Source organism: Theropithecus gelada, chromosome 13 (assembly GCF_003255815.1).
Source record: "Theropithecus gelada isolate Dixy chromosome 13, Tgel_1.0, whole genome shotgun sequence".
Classification (NCBI taxonomy): Eukaryota; Metazoa; Chordata; class Mammalia; order Primates; family Cercopithecidae; genus Theropithecus; species Theropithecus gelada.
In genome coordinates, this window is record NC_037681.1 from 99949703 (window position 1) to 99969901 (window position 20199).

General features: G+C 42.4%; 1 protein-coding gene across 1 annotated transcript; it reads left to right on the forward strand.

Moving 5' to 3' along the window:
• The first annotated feature begins 16524 nt into the window (after positions 1 to 16524).
• On the forward strand, positions 16525 to 18913 carry LOC112604560 (lithostathine-1-alpha-like). Its single transcript, XM_025353629.1, has 6 exons — positions 16525 to 16588; positions 17219 to 17337; positions 17634 to 17770; position 18201; positions 18524 to 18635; positions 18846 to 18913. Exons 1-6 carry the CDS (start codon positions 16525 to 16527, stop codon positions 18911 to 18913), a joined length of 501 nt encoding a protein of 166 aa, XP_025209414.1.
• Positions 18914 to 20199: the final 1286 nt, after the last annotated feature.

Below are 20199 nucleotides of genomic sequence, written 5' to 3' on the forward strand. Positions count from 1 at the left end.
TACTAGGAAACATATATCACGTATGAAGAAACTGAAGGTAAGAGCAGAGCTGAGTAACTTCCCCAAGATCAAACAGTTTGTCTATATTGAAGCTAGATTCAAAGGCAAGAAGTTTTGCTTCAGGGTCATTTTCTTAGCTCAATGAAACCTGCTAGTTTTCTTCTCTTTATTTATTTCCATATTCAACCAGTCTAACTCTCTGAGGCCTAATTTCAATTAGGCCCATTGATCATGGCCACGGCCAGAGGCCGCACAAGAAAAGCTCAAAAAAAAAAAAAAAAAAAAATACATTTAAGATATCAAGCACCCAATCCTTACCCTACAAGTTAATTTGTCCTTTACACACGCTATCATCACAATCCTGTGTGTGTGTGTACGTGTTTTTAAGGAAATGGAAATTGTTCTTTAGAGTCCTCATTGTAAGGTTTTTGTATCCGTTCGAACCCCGAGAGTGCTCCAACAGACAACAGGAGACAGTGTGGAGCAACATGCTATTTTAATGAGCGCTTGGGTGCCGGATGGCAGAGGCCTAAAATGGCTTCAGCCCCAAGTGAGAACGGGTCAAAGGTTTTATAGTCTCCTGTAAACAGGAATTCTGACATAACTGGTACGTTTACCCAGATGGCCTCTTTCTCGATCCTCGGTGATCTTCAGGGGTAGGTGTCTTCCAGCTGGCTCTCTTCCTGCTTCTGCTATCTTGCTGGCACACACTGCTGGTGCAAGTAGCCTTGTGCCTTGGGACTGGGCCTGAGAAGGGAGGAGTTATTCATTTCCTTAAGCTTTTAGGCCCTGGGGAGAATCTTACATTCCTGTCTGTTTGGTTATAGGAAAGGGAAAAAGGAGACTTTCTCAATAACTACTTCAGGCATGACATAGGGGTGGTGTACCTTGGAAAAAAAAATTTAATTTTTGTGTATTCTTGAGAGATGGGTTAGTATCCATAGTGTTTTTGTAGCAAGAGCTTCATCTGGATTGTCTGGCAGTTAACTGTAGTTTCAACAGGAGTTTTAATGGCTTTTGTTATCCGTTGGGTAACATAGGCGAGAAACAAGAGGAACCCAATGATGAAGATTACTGTCCTTACCAGCGTTTTAAATCCTCCTAAATTAGAGAACCACCCTTCTAGAAGGTTTGTTGGGTCCCATCCCTTCCAGCTCTGGACTGGTACATGGGCTACTTTTCTGATGTTTGAAGCAATGTCTAGACCACTTTTGCGTTATTGTCTATGTTAAGACAGCAATTAGAGATATTAAACTTATCAGAGACTCCACCCTCTTCTGCTAATAAGTAGTCTAGTGCTAGCTAGCCTGTTTTGATAAATTGCCGCGTGCATTTGGTTTTGTTGTTGCACGAGCACTTCCAGGGCTGAAGTGGGTTTGGTTAGTGATTATCCCTACAATAGCCTGTAGTCTAATTATTCTATTTAGCATATATATAGAAGTGCGATAACCTCAGGAACCATTCTCAGCCTAAGTGGCAGGACCATTATACTCCATGATCTGTTGCAGAGGCTATTTGTCCCATTGTCATCTTTGGCTTCCTCCTACCTTTAAGGATCATTTTTCTTTGTTTAGGTTATTGTATACAGGGACTCCAAGGATGTTGCCCGCTGTTAATGTTTTGGAGGAAGGTGTAGCCTTGGGGGTGCGTGGCCCTGGGACGATGGACCCAGTGGGGGAGTCTTTGGACTCTCACTGCAGTTGGTGTGCTGAGTGTCACAGTGTAGAGGCCTGTCCACTTTGGTTGTAGCTTTTGGGTGGGGGTCAGGTTGGTAGATAAACACGTCTGTGCTTGCAAGACAATTATGTTGAGAGGACAAGGAGGTGTTGACAGGAGAGGCAGGGTCCACATTTGCTGCTTCATAAATGAAAAACCGTGTCTGGATTAAGGAGGGGAGGTAATTCCTGAGTGGCTCAAAGTCTGGTAAGGGTGGAGGCCCTAAGACAAAAGTTCAGCCACACGTGATTTCAAAGGGACTATAAAATGAGGGTGCTTTTGGTGTTGCGTGGAGTCCCATGAGGGTGAAAGGGAGATTTTTTGTCCACAACTGGTGGGTTTCTAGAGCCAGCTTGGTGAGTTGGGCTTTAAGGACACAGTTAATTTTTTCAACTTTGCCTGAAGATTGAGGCCTGTAGGGTGTGTGGAGAACCCACTTTATTTCTAAGGATGTAGAGATGCCTTGGGTAATTTGGCTGATGAAGGGAGGGGCTGTTATCAGACTGGATGGATGTTGGGAGTCCAAAAAGGGAAATTATATGCATGATGAGAGTTAGTATGAGGATATTTGCACCTTCTGAAGTTGTTGGGAACACTTCTACCTACCCAGAGAAAGTACGGACAAAGACTAGAAGACAGAGGAGCCATTTATCGGGTGGCATTTATCGAGTGAAGCCTACTTGTCAATCTTGCCTGGGTATCTGGCCCCGGGCTTGGTGGGTAGGAAAAGGCGGTGGCTGGAGGGAGCCCTGGGGTGACACTGAGTGGTAGATAGAGCAGGACTGGGTAATTTTTTGAACACGGCTGGAAATGTGAGGACAAGTGAGAAGAGGGCAGAGAAGTTGCAAGAGAGGTTTGTAACCAACATGGAAAGAGTGGAGGCTTTGGAGATGATGAAGACTTTGAGAGTGAGGAAGAACAAAGCGCCCTTCCTTGACATACCATGGTCTTTGCTTTTGAAGGTTTTGGGCTCAGAAGTTCTCTTTTTCTTCTCAGGAGTAAAGAGGAGAGAACAAGGACAGGGACAGAAACGGGCCTTGCACAGGTTTGTAGGGCTACCTGTTTGGCTACCTGATCTGCTAAAGCATTTCTGGCCGATATAGGATTGTCTGGGGTTTGGTGGCCCCTGCAATGAATGATGGCAACTTTCTGTGGGAGCCTGGCAGCTTGAAGGAGCTTGCTTATGGGAGAGTCATTTATGACAAGGATGTTTTTTGCAGTTAGGAAACCCCATTCTTTCCAGATGGACGAGTGTGAGTGGACTATGTGGTACATAATGATAATTTGAATATATGTTGATCTGTGTCTGGCTGCTAGAGTGAGAGCTCGAGTGAGGGCGTTGAGTTCAGCTTTTTGGGAGGTGGTGCCTAGGAGGATCGGATTGGCTTCAATAGTGTGTGTGTGTTGGAGTGGGGGGAGTGACACAATAGCATAGCCAGCATTCCGGCATCCTTAATGTAGGAAGGTGCTACCATCTACAAACCAAGTAAAGGAGGCATCTGGGAGGGGTTGTTCTGTTAGGTTTGGCAGATGTGTAAGAAAGGTTTGAACAATGTTCACACAGAAGTATGTAGGGTCTTGGTTGGTTGTAGCTTCAGGTAAAAGCATGGCTGGGTTTAGATGGGAGCTGGTTAGTGTGGTGATTTTGGGGGTTTCTATGAATGGAGCATACAGTTGAAGGAGCCGTGGGGCATAGATGAGAGTACACTGCAGTGAGCTAACATGTCTTTGATGTTATGGGTGAATAAACTGTTAGATTGGCATGGAGAGATAGTTTTAGGCTTTTAAGGGTGAGGGCAGCAGCTCAGCTGCCATCAATGCTTGGAGGCAGTCAGGCCATCTGAGAACTGTGGCTTCAAGCTGTTTAGAGAGGTAGGCAACAACCTGGAGGCTAGGTCCCTTAGACTGGGTTAGAACACCCAGTGTAACTTCACGCCATTTGTCGGTATACAGGGAGAAAGGTTTGGTGAGGTCTGGGAGAGTGAAGACGGGGGCTGAGATGAGAGCCTTTTGGAGTAGATGGAAAGGTTGAGTAAATAAGCTATGCAGGTTTTAAAGGCTCATGGAGAGGGCCTTTAGCAGCTTGGTATAACGGTTTGGCAAGTAGAGTGAAGGAGGGAACCCAGAGCCTAAAATATCCTGCTAGTCCCGGAAAAGAGAATTTCTTGCTTAGTTTGTGGAGGTGGGAGGGACTGGAGGAGGGATATGCGGTCAGTTGTGAGCCCTTGGGTACACAGGGTAAGAGGGAGTACATATTGGTGCCTTTTTAGGGGAGACGTAATGCCCCCGTTCTGCCAAGAAGTTTAAAAGAGAGAGATAGTATGGGCATTGCAGTCTCTTTGAGAGGCGCTACACAGGAGCAGATCATTAACACTGGAGGAGAGTGGACAGTTTTAGGGATAAGGTACAGAGGTCGCAAGCAAGGGCCTGTCTAAAAAGGTCGAGGGCTGTCTCTGAAGCCTCTAAGTAGTACGCACCAGGTGAGCTGATGTGAAATGTGGGTGTCAGGGTTTCCCACATAAAGGCAAAGAGGCATTGGGAATTAAGGTGTAAAGAAATTGTTAAAAAAAAAGCATTCTTTATGCCTAGGATAGAAAATGGGTGGTATTGGAGGGAATTGCAGAAAGTAAAGTGTATGACTTAGGAACTACTGGAAGTACAGCTTGGTTAAAGAGCCTGAGGTCCTGGACTAAGCGATAAATTCCATCTGGCTTTTTGACAGGTAGAATTGTGTTAAAAGGGGAGTCTGTTGGGCGGAGTAGGTGACTGGTGAGGAGGTGAGAAATGATAGGCTTTAGGCTTATGAGAGCTGCTTGGAGGATGGGATGCTGCTTCTATGATAGAAACTGGGTGGTCTTTTTAAGGGTAATGCGGACAGAGGTGTGGTGTTCTGCGACTGAGGGTGTGGAAGTATCCTAAACAGCGGGATTAACTACAGATGGGGGATAAGGAAAGGTTGCATGTTTTAGGGTGGGAGGTTGAAGGAGTAGAAGAAAGCTAGAAGTACTGGAGGGGTCTGGGTGGATGTGTTGGGTACTATGGGGAACGTGGAAGTGAATAGCGTGGAGTTTTGAAAGGATGTCTCTGCCTAGGAGCGGAGTTGGGCATGAGAGCAGGACTAAGAAAGAGTGAGTGAAAAATTGTGCAGGAAGTAGAAAAGTGGAGGGGTGGCTCAGGGTTTGGAGACTGGTCCATCAATTCCCACAACAGAGACTTAGGAGACTGGATGGGTCCTGAAAAATTAGGTAAAGCAGAGTAGGTTGCCCCGATATTAATTTTAAAAAAACCATACTGGCCTCCGTGCCACCATCAGGGTTACCCTTGGCTCGGATGAAGCAGTGGTAGTTGCCGGGGCACCCATTTCAGGGCACCGTCAGTCTTCAGCGGCAAGGCTGATGAGATCTGAGTAGGAGGTTTTGGCCGGCTCAAGAAGGGATGGGGGCAGTCCTTGCCGGGGCCACTCACAGTCCGACTTCCAGTGGGGTCCTCGGCAGAGGGCGCATGGGCTGGTGGGCTTACCTGGATTTGGGCATTGTCTGGACCAGTGGCCTTTATCGCTGCACTTGAAACAGTTGCCAGGTGGAGGTGGATTGCTTGGAGGCTGCCATCTGGAGCTGCGGCCCCGGGGGCCTGCAAGGCCCCTGATGGCTGAGGTAAGCATTTGAAACTCTGCCTGTTTTTGCCTTTCAGTTTTCTCATCACAGCTGTTAAAGACTTTGAAGGCTAAATTAAAAAGGTCTTGTTGAGGGGTTTGAGGGCTGTTGTCAAGCTTCTGAAGCTTGCGCCTAATATCACAGGTGGATTGGGAAATGAACTGAAGGTTTAAAATAGTTTCTTCTGGGCTGGTTGGGTCTAGGTTGGTATACTTTCTCATGGCTTTAGTTAAACGAGAGAGAAAAAGGGCTGGGTTTTTGTCAGGACCTTGGGTGATTTCTGAAAGTTTTTCATAGTTTACCACTTTATGGGCACCCATTTTGAGTCCTGCAAGGAGGCACATAATTATGTGGTCTTGATGGTGCCATCCAGAGGCCCCGCATCTTAATAATCCCAGTGGGGGTCCTGGCTGGGGACTGCCTCCGTGCCAGTAGGCAGGGCAGGAGCTTGGTGATGAATTGTGTCAGCATGTGCCCGAGCTAAGGTTCAGATATGGTCCGGTCCTGGTCTTCTGGGGTGAGGGTGGAAGAGAGGATAATGCAGAGGTCATGCCAGGTTAGTTTATAAGACTGGGTAAGGTACTGAAGCTCTCTAAGATAAAAGGTAGGGTCTTCTGGAAATGAACCGAGTCTTTTGTTAATTTGAGAGACATTAGTGAGGGAGAAGGGAACATGCACTAACAATACCTTCAGTTCCTGCCACTTCCCAAAGGGGGCATTCTAGCACTGGCACTGAAGTAAGGGTAGGGCATGGGCCAAAGATGGTGCCTGAGCGCGTATAGGTGGGAAAGAAGAAAGAAGCCAGAAGTAGTTCCTGCTCAGGGTTTGAAGGGGGAAGGGGGGTTGAGTTGACGGGCAGTGGAGGATAGATAGGGGCGTAAGGTGGTGGGATGGTTTTACAGGCTTCAGGAGAGCGGGGGGTGAAGAAGGAGAATTAGTACAGACAATGCTAGAGTTGTCCCGAGGAGAAGATGGTGTAGGAAAAGAAGTGGTTACTTTGGAGGTGATGCCGGCTGGGAAGATGGTGGCTGGGAAGAGGGCGACTGGAAAGGTGGCGGCTGAGGAGAGAATAAGGTTTGGAGGGTTAAAGAAGACAGTTGAGAAGAGGAGGTATGGGCTGGAAGGGGTGGACAGCAGTCTGTTGGATCGAATGAGGTAAAAGAGAGAGGGTCGGGAGGAGAAAGGTGATCAGGGCGGTGAGAATGGAGGGGAAGGATTTGAAGAGGTAGGTAAGGATTGCAGAGGTCGGGTAGTAATTTTAGTGCACAAAGGCCTGGACATAAGGAATTTTTTCCCCATTTTTCCAGTCGTTGGCAATAATTGCTTAAGTCAGTTAAAAATTGTAAAGTTAAATGTTCTATTTGCAGGCCATTTGGACCCGTTATTTAATTTGTACTGCGGCCAGGCTGTATTGCAAAAAAAAAAAAAAAAAAAAGACAAGGTGCATAGGGTGGATATCTTGCCTGAGGCCTAAGGCTTGCAGGTTTTTTATGAGGCAGCCTAGAGTGCTGTTTTTTGGAATGGAGGACGAGGAGCTTTCCATAACAGAGGGTAGGCTGGGGAGAACAGGGAAAATGGAGACCGTCCTGTACAGCCGGAGGGAGATGATAAAAGGAGCAATCGTCACCGCTGTGTTTTTCGTTCTCGGAACAGGATCAAATGGCTAAGAGGCGACCCCTTAACACCAGATGATCAGCAACTGCCTGGCACATGCCAGAGCCTTCTTGGACCAGTGTTGGATTTTCGGACCAAAGAAACCAAGAGAGGCCGTGCGGATTTTTCCCTGTTAACGGGGTTCCCAGGGATATTTACCAGTAAGTGAGATCAGTGACCGATATGCATGCATAGAGAAGCAACTGGGGACCGAGGAGCTTACTTTGTCCAGCTGCTGTGGTCTGCTCTCTGGGGTGGAGGGGTAGGTCCATGGAGGATGCAGACCTGAGCCCCTCCTGAGTTTCGGCACCAGATGTAAGGTTTTTGTATCACTTGAAACCCTGACAGCCCGCCAACAGACAACATGAGGTAGTGTGGAGCAACATACTGTTTTAATGAGCACCTGGGTGCAGGATGGCTGAGACCTAAAATGGCGTCAGCCCCAAGTGAGGACGGGTCAAAGGTTTTATAGTCTCCTGTAAACAGGAAGTGCTCTAGTCTGAAGTAACTGCTACATTGGACCCAGATGGCCTCTTTCTCCATCTTAAGGGGTACGTGTCTTCCAGCTGGCTCTCTTCCTGCTTCTGCTATCTTGCTGGCACAGGCTGCTGGTGCAAGTAGCCTTGCGCCTTGGGACTGGGCCTGCGAAGGGAGGAGTTATTCATCTCCTTAAGGGTTCAGGTCCCAGGGAGAATCTTACACTCATGGCCTAATTGTCACTTAAAGGTGACATCTCTTAACACTCTTACAGTGGGAATTAAATTTCAACATGAATTTTTGAAGGGACAAACATTCAAATTATAGCATTCTGCCCCTGTCACCCCCAAAACTCATGTACTTCTCACATATAAAGTACTTTCATTTTAACCCAGTAGCTCCTGGTCTTAACTCATTCTAGCATAATCTTAAAAGTCTATGGTCTAGATTCTCATCTAAATATCATCAAAATTGGATATATGTAAGACTCAGGTTATGATTCATTCTAAGGAAAATTCCCTTCCAGCTGTGAAATCAAAAAATTATATGTTTCTAAAATATATGGTGGGACAGGCATAGGATAGACAATTTCATAACAAAAGAGCAACAGAAAATAAAAAGAATTAGCAAACTCCAACTAAATCCCAACCCCCACCAAAAGAAAAATTAAATCCTAAGGTGTGAGAATTTTCTGTTTTGACTCCAAGTGCCACCATCAGTACAGACTGGAACAAGGGTTGGGCCTCCATGGCTTTTCTAGGAGCAACCAATGCAGCAGCTCTCACAGGCTGGAATGTTATCCCAAAGCTCTCTGCAGCTGGGGTTTCAAACGGTTATTGGGAAGTGCAGGAATTTTTTATTTTTAGTTTTAATTGGAGGAAGAGTTCTGCCAAGTGATTGATTTAACCAAAAAAGAGAATGTATTGAAGGAAAATAGAGAACAGAGAGTTTATTCCCTCTTTTCTGCTTATATTTAGCATGCCTGTTTTAGGTAATCTCTGGGGTGTAAAGTTTTTCAAACCTCCCTTTTGTCAGGAGTTCTTCCCTCCTGCTTATGTTTAACAACTATTTGCCTAGCAACTCACCCACTGATGTTCCATTAGGAATTGTCCTAGTGGGTAATCTCTGTGGTGGCCTTGCGCCTATGTCAGTTCTCTCTTTGGGCCCTGAGGCTCGCTGACACGTTTTTTGAAATCTAGCTCTTACCATCAGCAATCCTGGAGAGTTAACACTCTATGGACACCATCAAAACTTATACCCTGTACCTTCTGGAGTGATGGCCAGCACCACATCTGGGCTTCTGTAAGCCTTTTCTGAGATGGCTTAAAAGAGCTGCTCAGGAATGCAGGAAGCAGAGACTTGAGGAAGACCTGAGTGATGAGCAACAAGGTCCCAAGGGCTCCCAAGACGCCTCTTTTGATCTAATTCTGTTCTTCAGACATTGGCATTTTGGGCTTGTGATGGGAGCTAATCTCCTTATCAAAATTTGGCCACACCCTAGGTTTTTCTTTTCTGAATATGCCTTTTCTTTGTTTAAAACACAACCAGACTAAGAATTTTCCTAATCTTTACTTTCTGCTTCCTTTTCAATAGACATTTCATATTTAATTTTTTCCCTTTTCTCAAGTTTTACTATTGACAGTTTAAAAAAGTCATGCAGCATCCTCAACAATTTGCTACTTAGATATTTCTTCCACCAAATATCCTAACCTGTGGTTCTTAAATTCTGCCTTTCATAAAATGTTGGGACACAAAGACCATTCAGCCACGTTCGTTGCCACTTAGTAAAAAGAATAACCTTCATGTCATTGTGCAATAACATGTTCTGCATTTCCATCTGGGATCTCATCAGAATTACCTCTACCATTCATATTGCTGTTATTCTCTTCAAAACCACTCAAGTAATCTCACTGATGATTTAGGTTTAGCCTATAGCTCTCCTCCTCTTGAGCCCTCACCAGCGTAGCCCTTAAAACTCTGTTAATAGCAATCTAGACTTTTTTCTAGCCTGATCCTCTAAACTGTTTTGCCCGCTGCCCATTACTCAGTTCCAAATCTGACACACATTTTTAGGTGTTTCTAATAGTAACAGCCCCACTTCTGGTACAAATTTCTACCTTAGTCCATTTTCTAGAGCTAGAACAAAACACTTGAGACTGGATAATTTATAATAAACAGAAATTTATTTTCTGACCGTTCCAGAGACTTAGAAGTTCATTATTAAGATGCTGGAATCTTTCAAGGGCCTTCCTACTGTTTCATGACATGGCAAAAGGCTGAAGGGCAAAGAAGCAAAAGGCAATGAAACTAGCCATTTTATAATGGTGTTAATCTCAACTGTGAGAACAGAGGCTTCATGGCTCAATCACTTCTTAAAGGTCCATGTAAATATGATTACAATGTTCAGTTAAATGTCGACCTGAATTTACAGAGGATAAACTTGATAATTTTCCCTGATTCTCTTACTATCTTCATTCTTCTGAAACCTGGTTAATATTCGTCTTCTCAACTGACATAATGACATTTGTTTAAAGGTTATGTGGTTATCTGTCTTACACTTTTCATCAGTTCATAGCCAGAAATACATTATGGGTTTAATTTAGATTCATGAATTTACCTTGCCTTGGAGGCATATCATTGATCCTCTGAGGAAAGGATCTTGTCACTTGAGAGAAAATCCAGTTTGGGTTCTGAAACTCCACTTCTATTCCTCAGCTTCGTATGTTACAGCAGTTTATATTTCTGCTAGTTCTGTGCCTTCTGTATTTGAAAAGGACAATGCCGTTCAACAAGTGTGTTCTCTGAACATAGATATTGGTTTCGCTTTTCATGTTTTATGGTTCAGGGATTCTTTAGTCCTACTGTCAAACTAAAGAGGAAAAATGAGGCAAAAGTAATATAAGTGGAGAGTTTATTTGGGCCAAGTTTGAGGACTACAACCGGGGAGCATAAATTCAAGTTTTCCTGAATATATGCTCCAATTAGCAGCAGTTATCATCGGGTTTTTAAAGGAAAAAAAAAAAAAAAAGAGGCAGTTCCTAAGTTCTTTACTAATAATTTACATTAATAACAAAGACTATTTACAGGTTATAAATCTTAGTTTGTATAAAAAATATCAGGATAGTAAGTGAGGCAGCTAGTCAGGAACTAAATGCCCTTAAGCAGTTGCCCCCAGGCATGGGTGTGAAGGGGTATGACCAAATTTCCACACTCATGCCTTTCTGGGCCTGATAAATTTTACATACCTCACATAGGTCAGAGCTCTGAGCTTTTTTTTTTTTCTCTCTCTCTCTCTTCTCACTACAAAGGGTAATTCACTTACATCCTGAAGTTCAAAACCGTTGTATTTTTTCCCAAACAAATGTTGGCCCTCCGGCCCATAGGCTTACAGTGAACAGTTGACAATAGTCATTGTCAGAATGATTCCTCCTTGGAAATCTCAAAAGAAAACAAATAAACAAAAAAGAAAAGAAAAGAAAAGAAATCAAACCTTGTCAGTAACCTCAGTTGGTTATTTAACTGACCCAGAGACTAGAAAGTAGAGACAATGTTTTCACAAAACTGAGTTTGACTTTATCTGTCTGTGAGGTATGTAAATGGAGGGAGTGGGATAGTGATCAGGAAACTTGAGAGACTGTAGACACCCAGAGAAGGATATGGCAATCACTCTAGCTTTCCTATGGAGATGAGGTTGTGGATGGAAAGATTTTACAAAATAACCATGAGTAAAATAGCTGCTGGAATCTGCAGAAAAAGGACAGAGCAAAGTGGTAGAAGAAACAGAGGGTTGAGAAGTAGATTGGAGTTAATGCTTTTTCTCACCACCACTGGATAGAGGTTCAGATACTTAAATTCTCTGAACACCTGTCCTCTTATGAGAGGGACAGTTTAATTACATGTGATCCCATCTGCTTATAACACTCCATTCTTTCCAGCTGTTTTAGAATTTTACAGCTTTTGCAGGGTGGGCAATAGAACGGACAGATAGAGAACATAGACACTGGTGTCAGATTTATTGGACCCAAATTCTGGCTATGTTACTTTCTGTGAATCCTGTGTGACCTTGGGCGAGTCACTTCACCTTTTGGTGCTTAAGGTATTTATGTTCAATTTAGAGAATTTTTTTTTTAAAGTTAACATGTTTAATACTTGTAAAAATATTTCTAAGAACATAAAAATTAAAATATACATGTTTGCTTTAATGGGATAATATAATAGAAATACTCTAGACTAGGAAAGTGCATTTGAAGGTATTGTGCAAGTACAGAGAGGAATTATAGTTTAAGCTTTAATCATTGCTGTTATGTGCTTAGCAGACAGTCAGCAGCGTCTTTGCTGAATGCATCATCCCATCTTCACTCCCCTCTCCTTTCTCCTCATTGTATCTGGCAACAGTTCTGAAGAGGCATTAGAGTTGATTTATTAATTTGGGGAAGTGAGGTGTAAGGTGCAGTCCCCAGAAACCTTCAACTTCTTCCATGGGAGTTTCTCTTTCCACAGGCTCCTTTTGGGGCTTGCCTTGTCAGGAGAGGAGGCCTCGATGGTAAATGACGCTAGCATGCCATGAATGTGTGGCTCCCTTTCCCCACTGCCCCAAGCAGGATGCTCCACATCTTGTCCTGCTGCCTCCCTTGTCCCTTGTCCCACAGATGGTCCTGCTCCAGGCTCACACCACTCACTGCCCCTCCTCCCAGAGTCCTCCCTTCACACCCATCATCACTATTCCTGGAAGGTCTCTGCTTCTTCCTGGGCTGCTCAGGGCCATGGGAACTGGGCATCTGGTTGCTGCTGGGGAAGGGCAAAGCCTGCCTTTGGCTTGCAGAGTTTACCAAGCTGTTTATGAGAAAGGACCTCATGCATGACCACTCCTGCGTTTGCCAGGAAGAGGCCCCCCGATGCTGAACTTGTGTCAGTGCCCTTTACAAGGCCTGTGAATTTTCTCCTTGCCCTCTGCTTGGAATTTAAATTAAATGCTTATTTTATAGAGGAGAGATCTAAAGAAAAAAAGAGCTTCTCTTTTTTGATTTGAGGAATTTACAACTTTTCTGAGATTCCTTATTCATATTAAATAATGTAAATAAGTGGAAGCTTGTTAGTAGATGGGTTTCTAACTCTTCAGGGATGCAAGACTTTAAGAGATCATGGATGGTTTTCTGTAAGAGTTTAGTTTTTTCTTAGTGTTTTTGTGGCTTTTATTTCTGTAGACAAGTGCTGAGACATGAGGAAGGGAGAAAAGAGGTCCTGGCTTGTTTCCTAACCTTCCAAGAGTCCATTGAAACTTCAAATTTTCTGACCCCTTTGTTGTGTGATGTTTGGCAGGGCTGGCTCCTATCTGTGCTAAGGTGGTAAAGAACAGCTCCCTCTGTGCCAAACACAGACACAGACATGATTGTCATGCTAGTGTATGTAAAAGTCCAATTAAATTGTGGGTGAAGGATTGGGGGCTTGGTATCTTATATTTATAAACCTTTTAAGTTCATCCTTTAGGGCTTGTGGTATGGCTGTGATTGCTGAGTGGTTGTTTATTTACTTATTTATTTTTCATTTTCTGGGTACATAGTAGGTATATATATTTATGGGTTACATGAGATATTTTATTGTAAGCATGCAATGCCTAATAAACACATTGCAGTATGCCATCTTCATTATTTTAAAATGTTCTATTAAATTATCTTTTACTATAGTCACCCTGTTGTGCTAACAAATACTATGCCTTAATCATTCTTTCTAACTTAGTTATTTGGTTAAATCAGTCAGAGCTCTGGGTTGAATGTTGAGGTAAATCAAGGGAATTCAGAAAGATATTTGTGATAACTAAATGACCTTAAAGCAAAACTCACACTTATGTTTGAATTTTGCTTCACCACATAGTAGCTGTTTTATATTAAGTAAAATAGTTAAGCCGTTTCTCATCTTCAGTTTCTTTATATCTTAAATATGGCTGCAAATACCACCTGTATTTTCAGAATGTCATGGGATTAAGTGGGTTCTTACTGGTAAAATATTTAGAATAGTATCTGGCATCAAGAACATGGCAGTGAAAGCTTGTGTTACATAAACTGGAACTTTCTTGGTAAGGAGAGGAAGCTAAGTTGTAGGAAGGATTTCTTACATCTGCAGAGCACAAATAGACCATGGAAGGTCCTCAGTGAACCTGGTACTACTTAACCTAATTTCCTCTTAGGTCTAATGTTTGCAGTATTCACATGTCTGCCAAGGACCAAAAAAAGAGGGAAATTATCTCTCCTTCATAAGTGTAAAATTTTTATTACAGGGGTGGAAAGGAGGGAATATCTACAAGGAGATGGCCAAAAGCACCAAAAATTAGCCAGAGCCTTGAAACTTCCTAAGTCTTATTAAGGCATATCAAGACATTGCCCCACTGGAGGCTACATTAACACTAGATGGGCAGGGTAATGATTTTCACCTATGAGACGACTTTCAGAGTGAATTTGGTAAAAAGATTTAAACAAGCTTATGAGAATGTCGTAAAACTCAGTCAGAGGAAAGAACCTGGGGTTACTGAGGAAAACGAGATCAGCATTGAAGGAATAGGAACTATGACCTCCTTGAAAAGGACATCACTTTGGAACCACAGTGGCTGCCCGTAAATGTCCTAAATTTTTTTTTTTGTCTTGCATGTGGAATTTGGCCAGTCACATATGCAAGCAATAAGGGTATCTCAATAGGAACAGAGCTATTTAGGGCAATAAAAGTTTTTATGAGAGTACTCTCTCAATTATTATTTGTTTTATATATCTCTTTTATATCACACTAGCAATAATATATTGTAGTAGGCACTATAAAGTATTAGATCCTTTATACCGGGAAAGTCATTGCTTGTTTGGAATGTTCTTGAAATATAGATGAACTCATATTTTTAAGAAATACCACAAAATGTTTTGTTTTAATTTTTGTTTAATTAATTGTGTCTTTACTTTTTATCATATCAACCTGTGATGGTACCAAATATACTGGATTCCTCCCTACTCTATCCTTTGGTAACTCTATAGAGCATGACTTAGCCTCTTATTTATAGAAACAAGAAAGACATCTTTCACTGGTGCTAAGTTTTTTAGAAAGCATAACTCATTTTAGTAAATGCAGAAATTAAATGGACTATATTTATAACTATGTATAAAGCTATCATTTGGAATAAATACTATTAATATTTGATATCTTTGTTTAAAATCTTTAGCTTTTATAAAACAAAGGAAAGATTTAAAAACTCACTCTAAATTCTCTATGCAAATAATATAAGTGGTTATGTATATTCTTGAATTTCAGATTTTTATTCTTTAAACTACATGTGAATTGACCAAAAAATTATACAATGTTAATTGCTATCTTTTTAAAGAATCTATACATTTTATTAAATAGTTTATAACTTCCTGCAACTGACAGTCTTGTATTCAACATTATGCTTTTGAAACTAAGCCATGCTGATAAATATCTAGCTTATTTGCTTTAATGTGTTTAGTATCTTATAATACATTATCTATTTATGCCAATTGATACACCTGTCTCTGTGAACATTTAGGTTAGTTTTTTTTTCTAATATTCCATTCTGAATTTTTTTTTTTTTTGGATGACGATTCCACTAAATACTCAGTTGATTCTGCTAAATGCTCAATTTCATCACATCATCTGTGACTTTAAGAGATTTTTAATTTCATACTGAATTCTTCAAGGAAACCTACCCTCATATCCAGCTATTTTGAGCCTTCTTAAGCATTAGCTCACTGTACAGTTCTCACCTGCTTCGACTTGGAGAATGCCTATATCAGGCTAGCTACTTATACTAAAACCTGGCTGGACATATTGGTTTACATGTATGTAACTCTTAAGGCTTGACATCTGAAGTAGGTCTTGAGAGTTCCTGAACCTGAAAAGAAATAGAGGAATGGCAGGGCACGGTGGCTCATGCCTGTAATTCCAGCATTTTGGGAGATCGAGTCAGGCAGATTGCTTGAGGTCAGGAGTTCGAGACCTGCCTGGTGAAATCCTGTCTCTACAAAAAATACAAAAAATTAGTCAGGCATGGTGGCATGTGCCTGTAATCCCAGCTACTCGAGAGGGTGAGGCAGAAGAATCGCTTGAACCTGGGAGGCAGAGGTTGCAGTGAGCTGAGATTGCACCACTGCCCTCCAGCCTGGGTGACAGAGTGAGATTCTTTCTCAAAAAAAAAAAAAAGAAAGAAAGAAAGAAAAAGAAAAGACAAGAAATAGAGGAACAAGCCAAGCAACCAGCAAATTGTGCTTAATCATGTGACTCAGCCAACTCTTCCTCTACCCCTACCTATACTTAATATAAAAGAAGGGACTCCATATTTACAGAAAGGACAAGGAAATCTACTCTTTTCCTCTTTCTAGAACTACTAAAGGTCATAGGCACTGGACACCTGGTTGCTGCTGAGGAAAGGCAAAGCCTGACTTGCAATTGGACAGTTTGCCAATCTGTTTGTGGTAAGTTGATGTCATTTGCGGTCATTCCCAGTGAGTGCCAGGAAGAAGCTAGTTCGGATGACAGAATCTCTCTGTCTCAGTGCCATAAGTAGGCCCTCTGATCCTCACTTCTTGCCCCGCCTCTTGCTTAATTTATGCAGCTCTATTCTCAGACCTTGTAATAAACCTCCAACCAGTGCCTGGCCCAACAAGCCACTTCAGACCCAGCAAACGGGTAAGTGGACATTACAGGAGGAGGGCAACTCTAACATGGGTTCTTCCTCTTTCATCTTGGGGAAGATTCAGGATAATTTTCTAACCAAAAGGTCTCCACAGTAATGAAGCCTAAGCACAAGACATATGTGTTTCTGGGTTACAGGATCTGTATAATCTCCAACCTGTAGAGAGAAATGTTGAGGGTGTGAGTATCTCAGATGGCCTTGCTGCCATCAGGAATCCAGAGAGAGGAAGTTATAAGGAAGGTAATCATGCTCTGCTCTTCACTGCTCAAACCCTCTTCCCTGTGTTCTTCTATAGAGATCGCTGATTTGCTCCTTAAGTAAGATTCAATGCTGCTCAGCATGGCTCAGCCCAACTCATGCTTCATTCTGATCTCCTGCCTGATGTTTCTGTCTCTGAGCCAAGGTGAGATTTTTTTCCCCCAGACCTCCGCAACCCCAGCCATGAAGCCTTCACTCCATCCTCATGCATATGGGTTCACGTGAGGAAAAGCAGAGTCAACATCAAGGGTTGTTTTCTGTTCTTCAATGACCTTCATTGCTGATTTCATCCCATTCAAAAACATCCTCACCTCATTAGGGAGTTAGAGATGGAACTTAGAATGACCCTTTATCAGTGAGCACTGCAGTTGGCATTGGTTTATCGTATTAACACTACTCATGATGGGGGCTTTGGGGATGTCTGTATGCAGACAGTCATTAGTGGAATGGTGAACTGAGGGGAGCTTTGTGTGTAGAGAAACCAGACAAGCTTGAGACAGGCAGAAGCCTGAGTACTTCGAGGCAGAAAAGCCTGAGCCCCGTACATAAAAGGGACAATGGGGACACATTTCATGAACCTATTCATTGTGTGCTCTTGTCTTGAGCAAAGACATCTTGAAAGACTATAGGTAAGATGCAGGAGGGCAGTAGTGACCAATCACTTCATGACGTATAGCATCCTTCTCTTCCTATAAAGAATCCTCAGAAGCTCCTACCTCACCATTCAGCCTTTGCCCTGCTCTGAGGGTCTTTCTTAATTGTCTGTCTTTTCCAGGCCAAGAGGTCCAGACAGACTTGCCCAAGGCCCGTATCAGCTGCCCAGAAAGCACCAAGGCCTATGGCTCCTACTGCTACTACTTTAATGAAGACCTTGAGACCTGGGTTGATGCAGATGTGAGTGAGGAGAGCAGTGTGGGAAGGGAGGCTCATGAAGGGAGGGGAAGCTGCCACTCTCCAGTGTGTTCAGTGGCTGATATGAGATGAGACTAGTCTCCTCCCTATCCGATCATCAGCCCAAAACTTTCCAATCTACTTTATCCTGTCATTCAGCACAGAGATGCTTGTGGTCAGTGACAGCATCATCAGGGACATTTCTGTGCTGTCCTTTTACTGACACATCCTCTGGCAAGGCTCAGTATATCCCCCATACTTTCCTCCTCAACTGCATGCTCCATTTGCTTCTCCAACAGCTCTACTGCCAGAACATGAATTCAGGCAACCTGGTATCTGTCCTCACCCAGGCAGAGGGTGCCTTCGTGGCCTCACTGATTAAGAAAACTAGCACTGATGACGGCAATGTCTGGATTGGCCTCTATGACCCCAAAAAGTTCAGTCTGCAGCCTCTTTTATCTCTTGATTATCAATTTTCAGAAGAAAGAGGGAAGTCTAAGCTTTGGGAACTCTAGAACAAGCTTTTATCCTTGCTTATTTTTAATAAAAGGGACTTCTTTAGAGATCCTGTGATGTATGAGGTAGTGAGATTCAGTGTAGGTAGTAGGAGAGATGAGTGGAAACTGGATATTCTAAGTGTCCTGGGCATTCATTAATGCATAAACTCTATCTACTTCTAGGAAAGCATCTTTATATACCATCTCTTACCCATTTTATTATTGTCTTTCTTGAACAATATCCTTCTGTAGACTATATACAAAAAGATACTAGTGGAGGACAACCTACTTATGGCATTTGGGAGCCTGGTGTTATACTAAACAATATACCAACAACTAATGGGCAACCAGTGGCATGGTGAATATGAGAGTCATGGGTCTCAGGAGAGAAAAATAAGAAACCACATTCTGTAATGAGCTTTTATTTATTTATTTATTTATTTATTTATTTATTTATTTATTTATTTTGTATCAACTTCAGAACATTTGTCATTTTGTGTGAGAGTGGGAGAGAACTGGACATTCCAGGAAAGGAGAAGCTTAAAGCAAAAGCAGAGGAAAAAATGTTCTATTCATGGGAACAATAAGGTTTATTCTTACCTTATGTTTGGCCTGTTACTGAGTGTACACACAGGCCAGGTATTTCTCTTTCCAAGTCACCTCTTTCCCTCTTCTGGCCTTTCTCCATCTAGAATCGCCGTTGGCACTGGAGCAGTGGGTCCCTGGTCTCCTACAAATCCTGGGTCATTGGATCCCCAAGCAGTATCAATCCTGGCTACTGTGTGAGCCTGACTTCAAGCTCAGGTAAAAGGCAGAGAATCCATCCATTTGTTTACCATTCCCTCCTGCTTAGTTCTGGGGATGAACGTAGGAACTGGGGTAGAGATGAGGTGAGATCCTCATCCAAGAAATGGTGAAGTGTTTTTTTCTTGTTTCTTGTCCTGAGTCCTAGATCCAGAGAGGGGCCACACTCTTTTCAAACCCCTTATTCTGACTCTTCTCATTGTGTCTTAGGATTCAAGGGATGGAAGGATGTGTCTCGTGAAGAAAAGTTTTCCTTTGTCTGCAAGTTCAAAAACTAGAGGCACTGGAAAATGGACGTATAGAAGTGATCCTGCAATTACTACAGAGTCAAAAATTAAACTGGACCACATCTCCAACTCAGTTCAAACCCTCTCTTCTCTACTGATTTGCATCGGTAACCTTCAGTACCTTACCCACCCCCAGTCTCCAGAAATAATAAAAATAAACATGTTTTCCCCACTGTGCTGTCTTCCGCATTTGTTCATTCCACAGCCTATGTCTGAATGGTTGGGGTTGGAGTGATTGCAACATTTCAGAGCTTGCTTTTTCCTGGCTACTTTTTAAAGTCTCATTTACATACCATGCCTGTTGCACTTATGAACATGTGATGGCCTTTCTTATGACAAGTTAAGAAGAAAAAGATTTCAGCCATATCCTACATGTTACCATGGACCTAGTTTGTGTTAAAGAAATAACTGGATTGTTAATCTAGAGATATTCCTAATAATCTAGGAATATTTGGTACTATGAAAGGATTTACATAATTAGGGTGTAAGGAGTCCACATCTATTCTCAAATATGCAGGTTGATTTCATGACTGAAGTGATAATTTAAGAATTGTCAGGTATAGAGAGAGGACTTCATTGGTGGTAGAATAACTAGAGATTGGAAGACCAAGAAGATTTGTTAAATGGTGCTACTTGAGTAAATAAATAAATAATAAATTAGATAAATAAAAATCTACAGTCATATTAATTCCCTCATTAAAGATCCTATCTCCAAATACGTTCAAATTCTGAAATACTGAGTTTTAGGATTTCCACAGATTAATTTTGTAGGAATTTTTCTGAGAGGCAGAGCAAGATGGCAGAATAGAAGGCTCTGCCAATTGTCCCCCTGCTGCAGGGACACCAATTTAACAACTATCTATTCAGAAAAAAATACCTTCATAAGAACCAAAAGTCAGATGAGCCCTCTTAGTACCTGGATTTAACTCTGAATTACTGAATGGTAATGGTGACACATCCTCTGGGAGAGCTGACACATCCTCTGGGAGGGTTGAATTACTGAAAGAGGCACTGAGAAGATAGAAAAAACAGTCTTGAATTGCTGATACCAGCCCTCACCCACCCCCAGCAACATTAGCGTGGTGCAGAGAGCATCGCTGAGCACTGAGAGAGGGAAAGTATAGCAATTGTGAGGCATTGAACTCAGCACTGTCCTATGAGAGCCTAAAGGAAAACCAGACCAAAATCATGTCAACGAAAAGAGTCAGAATCTTTAGAATATTTGAAGAGATTTATTCTGACCCAAATATGAGTGACCAATGGCCTGTGACACAGCC

Bases quoted from the DNA above. Each gene is read 5' to 3' on its own strand.
- LOC112604560 (XM_025353629.1), top strand. From the start codon at position 16,525: ATGGCTCAGCCCAACTCATGCTTCATTCTGATCTCCTGCCTGATGTTT. The intron at 16,589-17,218 runs GTGAGATTTTTT...TGTCTTTTCCAG, and splicing joins GTTTCTGTCTCTGAGCCAAG to GCCAAGAGGTCCAGACAGAC. The intron at 18,636-18,845 runs GTAAAAGGCAGA...ATTGTGTCTTAG, and splicing joins GAGCCTGACTTCAAGCTCAG to GATTCAAGGGATGGAAGGAT.